Source organism: Emys orbicularis, chromosome 3 (genome assembly GCF_028017835.1).
Source record: "Emys orbicularis isolate rEmyOrb1 chromosome 3, rEmyOrb1.hap1, whole genome shotgun sequence".
In the NCBI taxonomy this organism is placed as follows: domain Eukaryota; kingdom Metazoa; phylum Chordata; order Testudines; family Emydidae; genus Emys; species Emys orbicularis.
The window spans coordinates 183,037,598-183,055,954 of record NC_088685.1 but is presented as its reverse complement, the minus strand read 5'-3'; the positions used below and the strand labels follow the sequence as shown (position 1 = coordinate 183,055,954).

Here is an 18,357-nt window from a genome sequence, read left to right as displayed (position 1 = left end):
TGGGAATTTCTGTCTAGATTTACAGAAAAAGGAAACTTAGAAGTACTGCTTTTCACCATCCAAAGCAAAATGAGGGCTAACAATCAGAAAGTGTACATGCCACGGGAGGGCAAACTCATCTCGGACATTAACAAGGTGAAAGCATAAACTCTGTTTTTTCAGCTCCTTATGTGCATCTCAAATGTTTCTTTTAATCTCACTTCCAGCTTGCTAGGGAGAAAACTGTCCCCCGCACCAACCCCACGACCCCTGGCTTGACTCAGGGGATCCTAAAGGATTGAGGGGGTAAAACGACATTTCCTGCCGGCCACACTGGGTAACCACTAATGTAGCCTCAAGGCTGCAGCAGCATCTGCAACACTTGCATACGCTCCCTCTGCTGGGGGAAATGGTGACTGGTGTTGTGTAGCTGTGGATCCACTGGCCTTGCCCTGCTTCTCCCTAGTCCCGCCCCTAGAACTCACTGGGTATATCTATGGAGCAGCTGTGATTGTGCTTCCCAGTGCGGGTAGACAGACACGCACTAGCTTGGCTCAAGCTAGCACGCTAAAAATAGTAGTATGGCCCTGGCAGTTGGGGTTAGCCATCCGTGTACAGGGGGTTGGGTGGGATAGTACTTGGGTGGCTAGCACCCTCCCAGTTGCTGTGTAGGCATGCCCTCTGACAGAAAAGAGAAAAAACATTTAGTGATTTCCCCCCCCCCCCCCGCCCCATTTTCCAATGCACTCTACCAGCCATCAAAGCCCCCTGGCAGCTAAAGCAGAACAGAGTTCCACAGTGAATCAAGGGTCTTTCTTGGCCACAGAACAGGGACCTGAATTTGCTCCATAAGCTTCTCTGACCTAATGTCCACTATGCGAGAGAGTTAGGAAAGGAGAAGATTTGTGTGAAGCCACTGGGAACAATCTTGTTGGTTCCCAGTCAGAGTTTATACAACTAGCTGTTACTCAGCTACAGCTGGCTGAACAGCAACAGGTCTGACAAGATCTCTTGGGGATAACAAATGACTTCAAACTGTGAGCCTTCCTAATTTGCTTTTTATCATGCTTGGAATTCCCAGAGCAGCTGTTGCTGGTGTCTGCGCTTCGCTCTGCATCCGGGAGAGCAATAAACTGCACAACTCCCCTGTTTATGTTATGCTCCTGTGCCTGTGAAGGCCTAAAATTCTTTGGTTTCAGGCAAAGTCACATCTGTTAGGATTTAGAGGAATCTAGGATAGTGTCTGATTAACTGGGGTTTTTTATGAGAAGGATCTGTAATGCTGATTAGCTTGATTTTAATTTGTAATTTTTATGGCAATAGCTTAATGTACATGAACAGCTTTTTACTTTTAAAAAAAGATCTCATGCAACAAAAGAAATAGACCCCAGTGTTCTGCTCTTTTTCTAAAAGTCAGACCTTAAAAATCTATGTGCAGGAATGGTTTAGGAGAGAGAACGTGTGAATCATACTTTCCTTCCCTCTTTTGGGAAAAGATTAAACACACTTGCACATAAAATTCAAACCAATTGTTTTGCTTATAAAAAAAAAAAAACAGATTTAAAACAAATAAATAAAGATCCTCACAACACTCCTGTGAGGTAGGCAGGTTTTATACCCAGTTCATAGACAGGTAAATTGAGGAACTAAAAGTTTAAGTAGTTCTGCCTTGGCCACACATTGGCAGAGCTGGGTATAAAGCCTGACAGTCCTGTGCTCTTTCACTAAACAATATGGACCAAATTTGTCCCTTATGTAACTGCTTTGGCCACAGCGAATTTACATCAGGAATTAATTTTGGTCCACAGTATTGATTTCATGCAAAGTTGATGTGATTTCTCAAAGTTCTTTAAAAATGTGAATCTAAACAATATGATGCATTTTTTTCATCTCTTCAGGCCTGGGAAAGACTGGAAAAAGCTGAACATGAAAGAGAACTGGCACTGCGAAATGAGCTCATAAGACAAGAGAAACTGGAACAACTTGCACGCAGATTTGATCGCAAGGCAGCTATGAGAGAAACGTGGCTGAGTGAAAATCAACGACTGGTTTCTCAGGTGGTGCTTTCAGAACTATTTGTATGACTAAACTTATCACCGTGAGTAATTATGGGATACAGTTTCTGCGCGCAATGTGTGTTCCTTCCTTCATGTTAGGTGCCCTACAGTTCGTGCTGTGTGTGTTAGACTCCCTCTGAACTAATTTGGCAAGTCTATACTCAGTAGAAAACTATGCAGGAATGTCTCCCCAATATTCACTATTTCCATTAAATGGTAGGACCAAGTAAATGGCTAGTGAATTCAGTGGAATTACACCAGGGATGAACTTGATTTATTGACATTAGAGACAGAAAATGCCTATAAAGTCCCCTTGCCGCAAGGCCAATTCATGATTTTTCCCAATAGTATATCTGCTGTTTTTATCAATGGATGTATTTTCAGAGTATTTTGAAGCCACAGTTGTTAGCAAATTTGTTTTGAATAATCAAAAGTAACATTACACAGCTTTGTTTGAGCAATAGCATTTTTGATGCACAGGCATTACTAAAATGATTTCTGTGCATTTACAGGATAACTTTGGTTTTGACCTTCCAGCCGTGGAGGCTGCCACTAAAAAGCACGAGGCCATTGAAACAGACATTGCAGCATATGAAGAACGAGTTCAGGCGGTAGTTGCTGTTGCAAAGGAACTTGAGACTGAGAATTACCATGATATCAAACGCATCACCGCAAGAAAAGACAATGTTATACGCCTGTGGGAGTACCTGCTGGAGCTACTCAGGGCCCGTAGACAAAGACTGGAGATGAACCTTGGTCTGCAAAAGATATTCCAGGAAATGCTTTACATTATGGACTGGATGGATGAAATGAAGGTAAATGTCAACAAGATAAGATGATGGCAGGAAACTGCTGCTGATTAGAGATTGTGCATGTCCTTTATCTGTTTGAATTATGTTTGTTTTAAACATAATGTCTCTATAACCAAATGTCCAAAAACAGGAGCTTCCCATTCACGTACATCAATTCACTTCTTGATACACAATGCTGGACTCTTTAAAATATAAAATTAAAACAGCTACAAAAACCCCCAAGTCTCTCACCTTCTAAACAAGTAATATTTTATTTTTGCTTGTCTCTGCCTGGGGAAGGCAGATTTACATTCACTACAGTACTCATTCTGGGCCAGACCCTTTACACAGTGCACATGTGGGTAGAAGGGGATAAGGACCTCTCTTCCTCAGCTAAGCAGCTCCCATGAGGGCCAAGAAGACTTGCAGCTGCTGTGCTCAAGAGAACACGCAAACTGCTTCCCACCTGTCTTTGGGCTGGGGAGGAGGGCAGGGCCAGGGCTCCATCCATACTTCCTTACCTGTCAGCCAGCAGAGCTGACTGGCTGTGCAGAGGAATGACACTGCACCCCCCTAAGGGCTGCAGTAGCTGTGTGCAGTGCCCGGGAACTAAGGGAGGCAGAACGTCTCCCAATGCTCCCCTAGGCAACACAGCTCTGCACCCTCTCCAACACAAGACCGTTTCAATGACACAATGAAGCCCTTTTTGTGTAATAGAGTTTTGAAAATATTGGCCAAAACATATTGTCACCAGTGTAAATTTGTAATGGCTCTACGTAAATAACTGGTATCACTCCAGTTTTAAACCAGTCTACTGAGAGCCGAACTTGGCCCATCATATGTAAATATTGCTCACTCTATGCTTATAAGTGGCATAAAAGTGCTTTACTGGCTAAATAAAGAATTTAAAAAAAATGAAAACCCAGTCATGAAAATGCTACTTGATGCCTGGGGTCTTGTAACTGTAAAGGAGACCTTTGCCATATAGCCAGTTGCACTGTGGTGAGAATCTCTAGTTCTGTGCTTTTGGGAGGTGCATGAAGTAGATTGTTTTAACAGTGACTATCTCAACACTTTTAACTTGCTTTCTTTGAGCAGGTGCTTCTGCTATCTCAAGACTATGGCAAGCATTTGTTAGGGGTAGAGGACCTGTTACAGAAACATGCGCTAGTGGAGGCAGACATTGCCATTCAGGCTGAACGAGTGCGGGGAGTCAATGCATCTGCTCAGAAATTTGCCACAGATGGAGAAGGTAAGTTGTAGTTTTACATATGTATTAGGTTTGAAGAGACAATAATTTTGGTTACATATTTATTGAGCTTCATTAGCCATATAATACACATTGGGCTAAATTCACCAGCATAAGTGGGCCCAACTCCATTGATTCAAGTTGGATTTACTTATGCCAGAGGTGAATTTGGCCAGTTACCTTCTCAGAATTCATCATGGCACTGTATTTTGCATGGCATTTCACACTAGTAGCTAGAAGCTTTTGTAATTTTTTACCAGTTGTTCCTTTTGCCTTACGATTTCCCATTTCACCTCTTTCTAATGGTTACAATTCAAGTTATTGGATCTGACTCTGATCTCGTACGCATTAATGTAAATCAAGGGGAATTTCACTAAGTTACACTAAAGTAAAACGTGCCCGTTTTTTGTACTGCAATTTTGCTCTTGAGTTCAGCAGGGTAAATCCAAAGTAATTTTTTTGAATTCACTGAGAATACCCGGGATTTACACACAAATTACTTAGAGTGAGGTTTGACCGGTATTCCCTTAAACACTGGTCATTTACTGCACTCTGCTACTCTGTGATGGAGACCTAATAAGCAAGCATTAAGAGTCCTAGGTGCTCTGGCTTTACAGGTAAAAATAAGTGAGATTGAACTCTAATACATTTCTGTCTGAACAGGTTACAAACCATGTGATCCACAAGTGATCAGAGATCGTGTAGCTCATATGGAGTTTTGTTACCAAGAGCTGTGCCAGTTAGCAGCCGAACGCCAAGCTCGCTTGGAAGAATCCAGGCGTCTGTGGAAATTCTTCTGGGAAATGGCAGAAGAAGAGGGCTGGATCAGAGAAAAGGAGCAGATCTTGTCATCTGATGACTATGGGAAGGACCTAACTAGCATTGTCCGTCTCTTGAGCAAGCATAAGGCGTTTGAAGATGAAATGAGTGGCCGTAGTGGCAACTTCCAGCAGGCAATAAAAGAAGGTGAAGGTATGATTGCTGAGGAGCACTTTGGGTCTGAAAAAATTAGAGAGAGAATAAAGGATATGCGAGAGCAATGGGCTAACCTGGAGGAGCTGTCTGCCATTAGGAAGAAACGCCTGGAGGAAGCCTCTCTTCTTCATCAGTTCCAAGCTGATGCTGATGATATTGATGCATGGATGTTGGACATCCTCAAAATTGTCTCCAGCAATGATGTTGGCCATGATGAGTATTCTACTCAGTCCTTGGTCAAGAAACACAAAGATGTTGCTGAAGAGATTGCAAACTATAGGCCAACCATTGACTCACTGCATGAACAAGCAAAAGCTCTGCCTCAGGAACATGCCGAATCTCCAGATGTTCAAGGCAGGTTGTCCGGAATAGAGGAAAGATACAAAGAGGTTGCTGAACTGACGCGGCTCCGTAAACAGGCTCTGCAAGATACCCTTGCTCTGTATAAGATGTTCAGTGAAGCAGATGCTTGTGAACTTTGGATTGATGAAAAGGAGCAGTGGCTTAACAATATGCAGATTCCAGAGAAGCTTGAAGACCTGGAAGTGATCCAACACAGGTGAGAATAGAATTGCAAGGAGGTCCTGTTATACATCAGCTACCTGTGTGCCTCACTGTAGTCTTATCTTGTCTGTGACTGAGGGTCCCCAATGCCTTTGTGATTTTTTTTCAGATTTGAAAGCTTAGAACCAGAAATGAACAATCAGGCATCCCGTGTTGCAGTGGTAAATCAAATTGCTAGACAGCTGATGCACAGTGGTCATCCAAGTGAAAAGGAGATCAAGGCTCAGCAAGACAAACTCAACACAAGGTGGGTTAATGACAGACGACATGTGGAAACTTGAGATTTGAGGAGATGGTTAGCGTTGTTTCTTTTGTGTTTCTGTATATTTTATATGTATGTTTTTGAAACTGTCGGGATCTGATTTTCACCTAGTGAAAACTGACGTAGTTCTGTTTTTTTTTTTTTAAATTCTGCCTCTCTTAGGGCCTGATTCAAAGCCAGAGTTGTTCCATTGACATCAATGGACTCTGAATTAGGCCCTTAGTACTGTAGCTATAAATCTGTGATCATATGAAGACTTACTGTACTAAATATTTTGTTGTAAAAATAAACTGGTACAGCATATTTTACAAACCTGTCTTAGATTCTTAGTTTTAGTCTTCATGTGCATTCACGCCATGCAGAAAATCCAGAGAGTTAGAGTGTAACCTGCAGAAAATATTTGACCCTGCAAAAAGTGAAAATGTTGAGATCCAGTCCATTGCTATCTGGTGTTTTCTAGTATACACTGTAGCTCACGGTGGGGGGTGGGGTGGGGGGAGAAACAAAAACAAAAAAAACAAAAAGAGGTTATTTAAAAGTTCAATAGGCTTACTTCAGCCATTTTCCTCATTCAGAAATGTTGACATTAGACTTTACCATTATTGTATTTACCCTCAGTTTCTCTGCTTTTCTCTCCTCCCCATTTTTAGATGGAGCCAGTTCAGAGAACTGGTGGACAGAAAGAAAGATGCTCTTATCTCTGCTCTAAGTATCCAGAATTACCATCTTGAGTGTAATGAAACCAAATCCTGGATCAGGGAAAAGACCAAAGTAATTGAATCCACACAAGATCTGGGCAATGATCTGACTGGAGTAATGGCCCTTCAGAGGAAGTTGACGGGTATGGAACGTGATTTGGTAGCCATTGAGGCTAAGCTAAGTGACCTGCAAAAAGAGGCTGAAAAGTTGGAATCTGAACATCCTGACCAGGCTCAGGCCATCCTGTCGAGGCTTGCAGAAATCAGCGATGTGTGGGAAGAAATGAAAACCACCCTCAAGAACCGGGAAGAGTCCCTTGGAGAGGCAAGCAAACTACAGCAGTTTTTGCGTGACCTGGACGACTTCCAGTCCTGGCTATCCAGAACCCAGACTGCGATTGCCTCAGAAGATATGCCAAACACACTGACAGAGGCTGAAAAGCTGCTCACTCAGCATGAGAATATTAAGAACGAAATTAACAATTATGAGGAAGACTACCAGAAAATGAGAGACATGGGCGAGATGGTAACCCAAGGACAAACTGATGCACAGTATATGTTCTTACGCCAGCGCCTGCAGGCTTTGGACACTGGGTGGAATGAGCTTCACAAAATGTGGGAGAATAGGCAAAACCTCCTTTCACAGTCTCATGCCTACCAGCTGTTTCTCAGAGACACTAAGCAAGCTGAAGCATTTCTTAATAACCAGGTAAGTGGACAGTAATTTAGTTCCTTGCATTAATCTCACACAAATTGACACCACTTATTGCAGTCACCTAGCTAAAGAGATCAAGCTTTTTTCACAAAAATGATCTTTTGCATCAAGTTGATATCTACCAGTTCTTGGCAAACACTCTCGCGTTCACGGTATGGGGAAGCTCTCTCTGTCAAGCAGATAGCAATTAACATGTCTTATGCTTTTTTCTCTGATATATTTTTCTTAAAAGGAATATGTTTTGGCCCATACTGAAATGCCTACTACCTTGGAAGGAGCGGAAGCTGCTATTAGAAAACAGGAGGATTTCATGACCACAATGGATGCCAATGAGGAAAAGCTCAATGCAGTTGTAGAAACTGGCAGGAGGCTCTTTAGCGATGGGAATATTAACTCTGACAAGATCCAAGAGAAAGTGGACTCTATTGATGACAGGTACGGTTTGCTAAGAGTTTTAGTGACTGTTGTGCATCAAACTTCCCAGCCTGCTCACCCAGAACTTGATTTCTTTTCTGAATTTGCCTTTATCCTTTGGATTGTGGAGATTTCCTAGCATGAAGCACTGGTACCGGTTGGATTGGTACTGAGATGTAGAAAACCCCAGCTCCTGGCAGCAAGGAATTAAGCTGAAGTATACTGGAAAGTGGGTTTGCTTCTCTCTCTTACATCAGTGTAAACAGGGAAGAACTCTACTGGAATCAGTAGAGTTACACCAGTGCGAAGCTGACCTAAGTGACCTGAAATTCAACCCCTGTATGTTTTAATCCAGTTTTCTTGTAGATGATTAAGGCAAAGGGACGTATTAGAAAATCCTAATATGATATGTTTTCTTTGTCTTATAAAAACATTAGGAACCAGAATGCTTCAAAAATGAGAGAGGCTAATAGTAATCAAATATGACCTCTGCCTCCTTCTGGAGACATTTGAAATAGTGAGCTAATAGTAGGATTTGGCTGTTGCTATATCATTGTATCAGAGCATTCATAGACTGTTTATACTATGAATTGAGGGAGCCTTAGAACTAGCCTTCCCTGGTTCCACAAGTCTAAAGTTTCCCTGCTATCACCTGGCTAATTTAATTAGATGAATGTATTCCTGTCCTTCTCCAAAGAAGGAAGGTGGCTTCTCTGGAGTGCAAGTGAAATTGTACCTGTCCTATCCACTTGGCTTTGATCATGATTCCCAAGGTATAACAGAGGTTCCCTGCCCCTTTTTGTGAAATCAGATTAGAAAACATTGGTAAAAATGTCTCTCTCATCCTAAAACAGGCTATTTTTTTGTCCTTATTGCTGGGATGTGGCAGCTGTAGATTTTAAGCACTTCTTCTTTTGTAAATTCAGGATGTTTAATTTTGATGGGAATGAACCTAATGCCTTTGATGCACTTTTTTCCTTAGATCACAAAGCACAATAATAATAATAATAATAATAATAAATAATAAACTTATGTAGAACTTTTATGCCAAATAATACTTTTGATCCTTATACCAGATACTCATCTTACCCTAATTACATAAGTTTCTCCTTCAGAGAAGTTCAGCAATAGCTAATTGCTCTTCTCTCCGAGGATGAACCTAAGTGTAGGATATTCCATTTAGTCATTTGCCTTTCTTCTCTGTCCGGGTAAAGCAAACACCTCTAGCCTGTATGCATTCTGCCTCAGTTATGGTCCACCAAGATGCCCTCACAGAGAAAGGCAGAATATTTCTGTTACCAGTGATTCCCGGGGATCTCTTTCGAAGGATTCCTTTAGCCCTACACGTTTCAGTGATCCTCTATCTGACCAGAATGGAGTGGATATGGCTCCCTTTAGATCCCAACAATGATGCTCCAAGTGCCAGAAAGATGGGATCCCTTGAAAGTGACCCGAGGCTCAATTTCATTCCAGGGCCCAAGTGTGCTGACTCTGCAGAGCTTCCCACTCCTCCAGCAAAGAACCTGAACTGAGATACACAGCACAGTGGCCATTAGAATGGGCCTGCCCGCGTGTCCTCATTGTACAAATATAAGTCTCTGCTCTATGAGGGGCTATTCAACTTCTCCTAGAAGACTTTGTTTATAATTAGGGAAGGCAATCACAGTACTAAATGTCACACTGCTGCCAAATTATCTTTTAATCAACACAAGGACACAGTGTATACCCAGCCAGCACCAGCACTGATTTCACTTTGTCTGCCTAGGCCTGAACAGTTACAACTATACAGTCTCTAGCAATGTAGGGATCTTGCTTCCATACTCTGTTTATTTCTGGCACCATATATATTAGAGGAGAAGCAGAGGATGTATTGGTGGCATGGCACATTGGGCACTGGCATTACCACAGAATTTTAGAAGTTCCAGGCTTTCAACAACCCTCAAACGTCACTAACTCTCCTCAGGTGATGACTAGTTTTCATGAATACCTGCTTCTCATTCATGGCTCCTCCAATAAGAGAAGTGGAAAATAAAAAAAAATATTTGGAAACACAGAACAAGACATTTTTCTCTTAATAAATAAGGCAATCTCTCAAGCTTCCCAACCTGCCTATGATAGCATCTTCTGACTTGATTCTGACTTAGATTTTGCAAGGTAAGATTTTGTTTCTTAGGCAGAAATATAACATGACCTTTACACCATTTTTATTATACTGCTTGAAAGGCCAGCACTAAATATATTAGCATGAGGATAAAAGTTCTTTCCTCCCACTCGTCCGAAGCAAACAAAGCAGGTAACACCAAACTTTCCCTCCCCATCTTCTCTGATTTTCTCTCTCCTCCTTCACCTTAGCTTTTTCCTCCCACTTGCTAAGTTAGGGAACTTGTCTTCTGCTCAGCCAGCCTTTTCCTACAACCTCTGTCATTAAGGGTGGATCCAGGAACCAGGGCCGGCTCTGGCTTTTTTGCCGCCCCAGGCAAAAAAGCCTCCGGCCGCCACACCCCCCCCCCCCAGCGGGGGGGGGGGGGCGGCCGGAGCCCTGGGAGGAGGGCGGCGAGTCCCGGCGGGGGCTCCGCTCTCCCCCCGGCGGCCGGGGGGAGGGCGGCCGGAGCCCTGGGAGGAGGGCGGCGAGTCCCGGCGGGGGCTCCGCTCTCCCCCCGGCGGCCGGGGGGAGGGCGGCCGGAGCCCTGGGAGGAAGGCGGCGAGCCCCGGCCGGGGCTCCACTCTCCCCCCGGCGGCCAGAGCGCCGGGGGCAGGGCGGCCAGCCCCGGCCGGGGCTCCGCTCTCCCCGGCGGCCGGAGCGCCGCGCCGCCCCCCTCCAGGTGCCGCCCCAAGCACAAGCTTGGTGGGCTGGTGCCTGGAGCCGGCCCTGCCAGGAACACAGTATCTTCTGGTCAGCTTCTCCCTGAAGCCCATGCTATGGTAATAGGCAGCTGAAGTGTAGGGATATTCTAGGCCTGACTAGACCACTTTCCATTTCCTGTGCTTCAAAGAGATTCTCCCAAAACTCAGGGGTCTTGTTATCAAGTGACTCTTTGCTGCAGTGGAAACCTCCTTGTTATCCGTACTGTTTTATGGCACCCTAGATGGCTGCCTTACAGACCTTAATTGCATGACATGGGCTGTACATGTTCCTGCTTTGAATGCAAGGCAAACCTTAGACACGGTTTTTTATTTCATTTTACATCAACACATTTCCTCATTTCCAAAGCTATTTATGTGGAACACTGCAAAAACCCACCCAATGTTATACTATTAAGGAAATAAGTGCAATTGCGGTTAAGTTTCTAGGAGTGATAAGCCTCAAAAACAAAGTGTAAGGGCTTGTCCTCACTACTGGGGAGATTGCCGCTGCTACAATTGATGCAGCGGGTGTCAATTTAGCGGGTCTAGTGATAAGTCAACTGGAGAGTGTCTCCCGTCAGCGCAGCGCAGTGAAGAGACTGGGGTAAGTCAACCTAAGCTATGTCGACTCCAGCTAAATTATTCATGTAGCTGGAGTAGCGTAACTTAGGTCAACTTACCCCAGTAGTGAAGACAAGCCCTAAGTTTTGAGTGTTGTGAGAATGTGTTTAAAGGAGGCCTCTTGGTTTAACAGAAAGTATATCTCCCAGTCAGGCTCCATCTGGGTGTACAACGAAGAACTAGGGCTGTTGATTAATTGCAGTTAACTCGCGCAATTAACTCAAAAAAATAACTGTGATTAAAAAAATTAATCGTGATTAATTGCACTTTTAAACTTATTGAAATTTATTAAATATTTATGGATGGTTTTCTATATTTTCAAATATATTGATTTCTATTACAACACAGAATACAAAGTGTACAGTGATCACTTTATATTATTATTTTTGATTACAAATATTTACACTGTAAAAATGATAAACAAAAGAAATAGTATTTTCCAATTCACCTCATACAAGTACTGTAGTGCAATCTCTTTATCGTGAAAGTGTAACTTACAAATGTAGATTTTTTTTTTTTTTTGTTATATGTCTGCTCTCAAAAACAAAACAATGTAAAACTTTAGAGCCTACAAGTCTACTCAGTCCTACTTCTTGTTCAGCCAATCGCTAAGACAAACAAGTTTGTTTACATTTACAGGAGATATTGCTGACTGCTTCCTTATTTAAAATGTCACCTGAAAGTGAAAACAGGCGTTCGCTTTTGTAGCTGGCGTGAGGGCATCTTGGTGGACCATAACTGAGGCAGAATGCATACAGGCTAGAGGTGTTTGCAAGGTATTTACATGCCAGATATGTCCCTTCATGCTTCGTCCACCATTCCAAAGGACATGCTTCCATGCTGATGATGCTCATTAAAAAAATAATGCATTAATTAAATTTGTGATTGAACTCCTTGGGGGAGAATTGTATGTCTCCTGTTCTGTTTTACCTGCATTCTGCCATATATTTCATGTTATAGCAGTCTTGGATGATGACCCAGCACATGTTCGTTTTAAGAACACTTTCATGGCAGATTTGACAAAATGCAAAGAAGTTACCAATATGAGATATCTAAGGATAGATACAGCACTCGACCCAAGGTTTAAGAATCAGAAGTGCCTTCAAAAATCTGAGAGGGACAAGGTGTGGAGAATGCTTTCAGATGTCTTAAAAGAGCAACACTCTGATGTGGAAACTACAGAACCCGAACCACCAAAACAGAAAATCAACCTTCTGCTGGTGGCATCTGACTTAGATGATGAAAATGAACATGGGTCGGACTGCGCTGGTTTGTATTGTTATCAAGCAGAACCTGTCATCAGCATGGATACATGTCTTCTGGAATGGTGGTTGAAGTATGAAGGGACATATGAATCTTTAGAGCATCTGGCACATAAATATCTTGTGATGCCGGCTACGACAGTGCCATGCAAATACCTGTTCTCACTTTCAGGTGATGTAAACAAGAAGCAGGCAGCATTATCTTCTGCAAATTGTAACCAAACTTGTTTGTCTGAGCAATTGGCTGAAATAGGACTGAGTGGACTTGTAGGTTCTAAAGTTTTACATTGTTTTATTTTTGAATGCAGTTATTTTCTGTACATAATTCTACATTTGTAAGTTCAACTTTCATGATAAAGAGATTGCACTACAGTACTTCTTCTAGGTGAATTGAAATACACTATTTCTTTTGTTTTTTTACAGTGCAAATATTTGTAATCAAAAATAAATATAAAGTGAGCACTGTACACTTTGTATTCTGTGTTGTAATTGAAATCAATATATTTGAAAATGTAGAAAACATCCAAAAATATTTAAATAAATAGTATTCTGTTATTGTTTAACAGTACGATTAATTGCACAATTAATCGTGATTGATTTTTTTAATCGCTTGACAGCCCTATGAAGAACCTAAACAGACAAGTCCAAATCCATGACTTTGCTCAGTGCTTGGCAAGCAAAAGAAGCTGAGTTCTTTGTAGTAAAAAACTTTTGACTTTGGCTATTTTCTATTGGGAGGAGGTAGAGGACCTCATCTAATCTGGTTATGTGGATGATGAGCCCCTTATTTCTGAAAATAAGTTCTAGTTTTAAAACACCAGCATGACTGACCCAGGTCACAATGGAACTGTTTTTGCCAGGTTTTACACTCATGAAAATCCTATAGGCAAAGTGGCTGTGAGTAACTTCTTCCAAGATTATTGTTGTCAATTCAGGGAAGAGAGTTTCTTTACTCTTTCAGTGGAAGAGTTGCACCTCCATGAGAAAAAAATTGAACAGCATAAGCTTTGTTGAAACAAACAGGAATGGTAGAGCCAAACTAATAGATCTCTCTCAGCAGGCAGTTACCTCCACAAGTGTTTAACAGTCTTGCTTTAATGATGTCGCAGGGCTTGGCTACACTTGCAAGTTAGAGCGCATTAAAGCAGCCCCAGGCACCCTAACTCCTGACCCGTCCACACTGGCAAGGCACTTAGAGCACCCGGACTCTGCAGCTGGAGCGCTCCTGGTAATCCACCTCCATGAGATGCATAATGCTTGTTGCGCCTCAGCTGACACGCCCCAGCATCAGTGTGAACGAAATGTTGCATTACTGCGCTGCGATCGGCCTCTGGAAACGTCCCATAATCCTCTTCAGTCAAGTGGCCACTCTTGTCATTGTTTTGGAATCGGCTGTAGGAATGCAAATATCCCCGTTCAAAGCACTGTTTTTGACAGCCGGCATGCTTATCTGCTCCGGGACAAAGCAAGCTATTAATGTGGTATGTTGCTTGCTGTGAGTATGCGAGAGCGGGGTCTGAACTTACAAGACAGCATGCTGAGACACTCCCAGCATGCCACAAAGCCACTCTCTCTCTCCTCCCCCACATACACACAACACACTCCCTGTCACACTCCACCCCACCCCCACATTTGAAAAGCAGGTCGCAGCCACTTGAACACTGGGATAGCTACCACAATGCACTGCTCTTTGTGGTCTTTGTGGCGTTGCAAGAGCTGCTAATGTGGCCACACCAGTGCACTTCCAACTGAGAGTGTAAACGTTCGGCAGCATTTTCCCCACTGCAGTCTCTGAAGGCTGGTTTAACTCCCAGCGCTCTACATCTGTAAATGTAGCCATGCCCTCAGTTTCTGTTCCTGTTCAGGCTCTGTGAAACCCACAGATTAACTGTTGAGCTACCATGACTTTGTTTATCCATTTTTCTGACTCATTAGAGTTCGTAGGTGCTTTCATATAGAGCAAGTATCAGTAACACTGTAGCAACCTTTTAGCACTCTCCTTTCTGGGTAATTTCATTCAGATATATGATAGTGATTAGTATCTCTACCATTCCTATTTCACATCCTTCATAATTCGCCTACAAAGAAGAGACTAAGATCTTGGGGTCATTATATGAGTGTACACTACCTAATACAATGGGGCCCAATTTTTGATGGGACCTCTATGCACTATTGCAATACAAGTCATAAATATGAATACATTTATGAAAAAATCTATTGGGCATATACACAAGTGTTTTAAAGAATTGAAGGCTGAAGGGGAAACTCTTTCAAATGTGTAAATGTTGAATCCCCTTCAGAAAATGATTTTAGCTCGTTAATAAGATCTTTTTCCACTCTGAGTTGCAAACATGTATTGACTTGAGCCTAGTGGAGGCAGAAAGTTTTGGTTGTTCTTGTTGTTACAAGCATCATTAACGTTACTAGAAAACCACGTGTTATGGTTATGGGGCTTGTTGAACCTCTGTCCCCTTTCTGGTCTCACTGAGGGCACCCCCTCAGGCTTCATGCATTTACCTATCTTATCTCAAAATGTCAGAGTTCTCCCACTCTTAGGGCCCGGGGTTACAGTACCATGTATCAACGTTTCTTACCTCCAGGTGACTGAGTTCAGGAACCTGTGGTTCTTCCCTTTGTGTGTCTGTGACCACTGCTATATAGTGTCTAGAGAAACTTCTTAAAACAAAGTAGTGTTTGTTTAAGCAGCAGGAACAAAGCTTTTAGAGAAAAAAGAATTTGAAAACAACAGTTTACACACATCTGTATCTTACCTAAATCCCTAACATCCTGTGATGGTGATCTAAGCATGGGAGCCTTCTCCAGACACCCCCAGCAAACAGGGCCGGCTCCAGGCACCAGCTTGTCAAGCAGGTGCTTGGGGCGGCCGCTCCGGAGAGGGGCGGCACATCCAGGTATTCGGCGGCAATTCGGCGGACGGTCCCTCACTCCGCCTGGGGGCGAAGGACCTCCCGCCAAATTGCCGCTGCAGATCGCGATCACGGCTTTTTGTTTGTTTGTTTGTTTTGGCTGCTTGGGGCGGCCAAAACCCTGGAGCCGGCCCTGCCAGCAGACCTATCTCATTCTGGTTCCCCTGAACAGCTACCTTCCTCTCTTGAGAGAATGTCCCTTTTAAACCCTCCTTTGTCTTTTTTTTGTTCTTCTCGGTTCCCAGGCTTTGGTCCTCCGGCCAAACCAGTCCTGAAGACTCAGCAGGAGATTGAGCCAGAGTTCTCAGAACCAATGGTTCTGACATCGTCCCTTAACAACTCTCAAGTGCTTGCTAGGGGAGGCTTGTCTTGAGCCACTCTTTCTCCCTCCTGCCTATTTTTTCAGGCAGACTTCTAATGAGTTAACCCACTATCTTCATGCAATATATATCTCAGTAATCAGGCCGATATACAGTACTCATAAATTGTTATGGAACAGCTCCAACTCCATTATGCCATGGCAGAGGAGAGTCTTGCATTTTTGTCATGAAGTGAGTCGGGATTGCAGTCCTGCTCAGCACTTTTGGAAGGGGTCGGCTATTGAGAAAGGTATGACTCCAGCTCCCACCCTAAATACCTCAAAAAGGGATCCAGTCTTCACTCCTGGATTATTTGGGCCCAACTCTCTTCCCAGTTTCACCTTTGCAACACTGTTGCCTTCACTGGAATCACACTGGTATAAATGAGAGAAATTGACCCTTTATCTAGATTTTTCCCTCCACAGACTGTAAGCTGGAGCACAAAGAGTTAATAGAGTATCAGCCTTTCTTACCAGATAAAGTAAGTTATCACACTTCCCCCTTTTAAGGGCCCCAAACAGCAAAGTGCTGAGTGCATCTTGAAAGGTACAGAGCACCCGTACCTCTGTAGGAATTGAGGGTACTCGGGGTCTGGAATCACTGCAGTTGAACCAGTTTTCAGGCAACCTAACAAGTGCACCTGGCCTTTAGTAGGCTACCTGATTGGCTACATTGCCTGATTGGTTGGAAGAGTCAGAAAACCGAATCTTAAGCCCAACAGCAATTCAGCAGTTGCTTGAAACATTTGTGTCTGGCTGCAATAGCTCCTGCTTTTTCTAAGCCCTTCTCCTGCTTTGTTCTAGTCTTGGCCCCAGCGCTGCTCTGCCTTGCCTCGCTCCTGGTAATCCAGTCCTTACCCTCAGCTTCGATTCCTGACTTCAGCTCTCACCCTTGGCTCTGGCATCCGGCCTCTGACACTGGTTTAGACCCTTGGTTCAGATTCCTGACTACTGACTAAACATGATTCCTGTTCCAACCACTAGCCATGACCACCCAGGTCCACCGTAGTCACTCATACTGAGCACCTTTGCACTTTCTGGCCCTTGGATGTCATTGCAGAAATGAGCCCCCTATGCAATGAGAATCCGTCATTGAGGTTTTGTTAACTATACCAAGGTCTCGCAAAGCGTTCCATGTCTTCTAGCCATTGGACAGCCATTATTTATAGAATTAATGTTTCTTTCTCTGAATTAGTCTTTCATTCACAGTTTAATCTGAGAATAAAACTGGATCTTCCTGATCTACTTTTTTTTTTCTTTAAGTGAAAATTCAGAAGACCCTAATCCTTTCTTCTCACTCCAGATAATCTCAGACTATCGAGTGAATTTTGGGAATTAAACTAATAGCATGAGCTCCAAAGGTTATGTTTATTATGATGCTGAGAAAAATAATTACACCATCATCTGCTTGATATCCGTATATGCTTTCCCCTCAAAGGCCCTGACGTTAGTGGCTCTGTCACTCTTTTGTTTTGTTTAACCCCAGATTCCCCTGCCCTAAAATCTCTGCACATTTAACTTGGTTCAAGTTAATACCTTGTAAATTCTCTTTTTAATTTTTTATAATTTATTTCACTATTGGCAACAGGTCACTTTTATCTAGTGGGATCACCCTGCAAATTCATTTCCTGTTTTTCTTTTTGTTTTGACTTCTTAAAAATGTGTGCCTATCCTGTCACCCTAGGAGCTTATACAGTAAAACATGAACAACTACACAATACATAACTAACATATTCTCTCAACTTCTGCCTGTCAGATTTAATAGATATCATTCCCATTTAACCCATCTCCTTCTCAAAAGAGAGGGGGGAAAAGAAAGGTCTCAGAAAACAAACCCAACTGAAGTGCTGTGAGACCCAAACTCTTGTCTGAAATGTCTTGGGAATTAATTCAAAAGCTTATGTGGCCATTTGTAAACAAGCAGTTGTGTGTGGCTGAGAATAGGGTCTTTCTCTGAGAACCTTATTCATGGCCAGATTATCTACCAAAGTCTTTCAGACCTCTACCCCAACCCAGAGGAAGTCAACCCAATCCTGCCGTGGGCAAATGCAGTTATGAGGGGGGAAATGGAGTTTCCTGAGAAACCGTCTTTTCTTCTAAACCAAGTTTGATCTTAAACTTTTTTCTCAAATAAATAATGTTTCTGGAAATCTAAAGCTTCTGTTTGCAAGAATATATAGGTGTGGCCACACATAAATTGGTTCTTAAACACAGCATTTTGAGGATTATGGAAACCACTGCAGCATGGTTCAGTAGGAACAGGTCTAATGGTGCTGCGTCGTAGTGAAAAATACATTAAAGCTCCTTAGAGCATGTGTATGCTTTGAATTAGTTAAGTAATATGTGATTTAATCAAGACTTTTTAAGGTTTTTGTCAAAGTCTTAACTTTCATGTGGTCTTAAAACTAGTAGGCCAAATTCTGTACTCCGTGACAACCATAAAATCTGACTGACTACAGAACTTGGCCTTGTGTCTCAAAACTAATCCAGAGTAGGTCACAAAATGCATAGGAAACTTAAATAAGCACATTCGGTAACGAGCCTTAATAATGTCTTCCATTTGAAAGGCAATAAAGTGAGGCTGCCAGCACACGCACATTCATAATAGATATTCCATAAAGGCTGCAAAAAATGATAAAAT

General features: G+C 42.8%; 1 protein-coding gene across 2 annotated transcripts in view; it reads left to right on the top strand.

Annotated features, from left to right (window-relative positions):
* SPTBN1 (spectrin beta, non-erythrocytic 1) overlaps positions 1-18,357 on the top strand; it is a 152,048-nt gene that overhangs the window by 89,461 nt on the left and 44,230 nt on the right. For both annotated transcript variants that reach the window (XM_065401235.1, XM_065401236.1), the window contains exons 9-16: positions 18-135; positions 1,878-2,036; positions 2,549-2,851; positions 3,926-4,079; positions 4,740-5,610; positions 5,725-5,862; positions 6,528-7,284; positions 7,523-7,725. In XM_065401235.1, the coding sequence (XP_065257307.1) occupies positions 18-135; positions 1,878-2,036; positions 2,549-2,851; positions 3,926-4,079; positions 4,740-5,610; positions 5,725-5,862; positions 6,528-7,284; positions 7,523-7,725 (2,703 nt within the window). The remainder of the gene's footprint in view (positions 1-17; positions 136-1,877; positions 2,037-2,548; positions 2,852-3,925; positions 4,080-4,739; positions 5,611-5,724; positions 5,863-6,527; positions 7,285-7,522; positions 7,726-18,357) is intronic.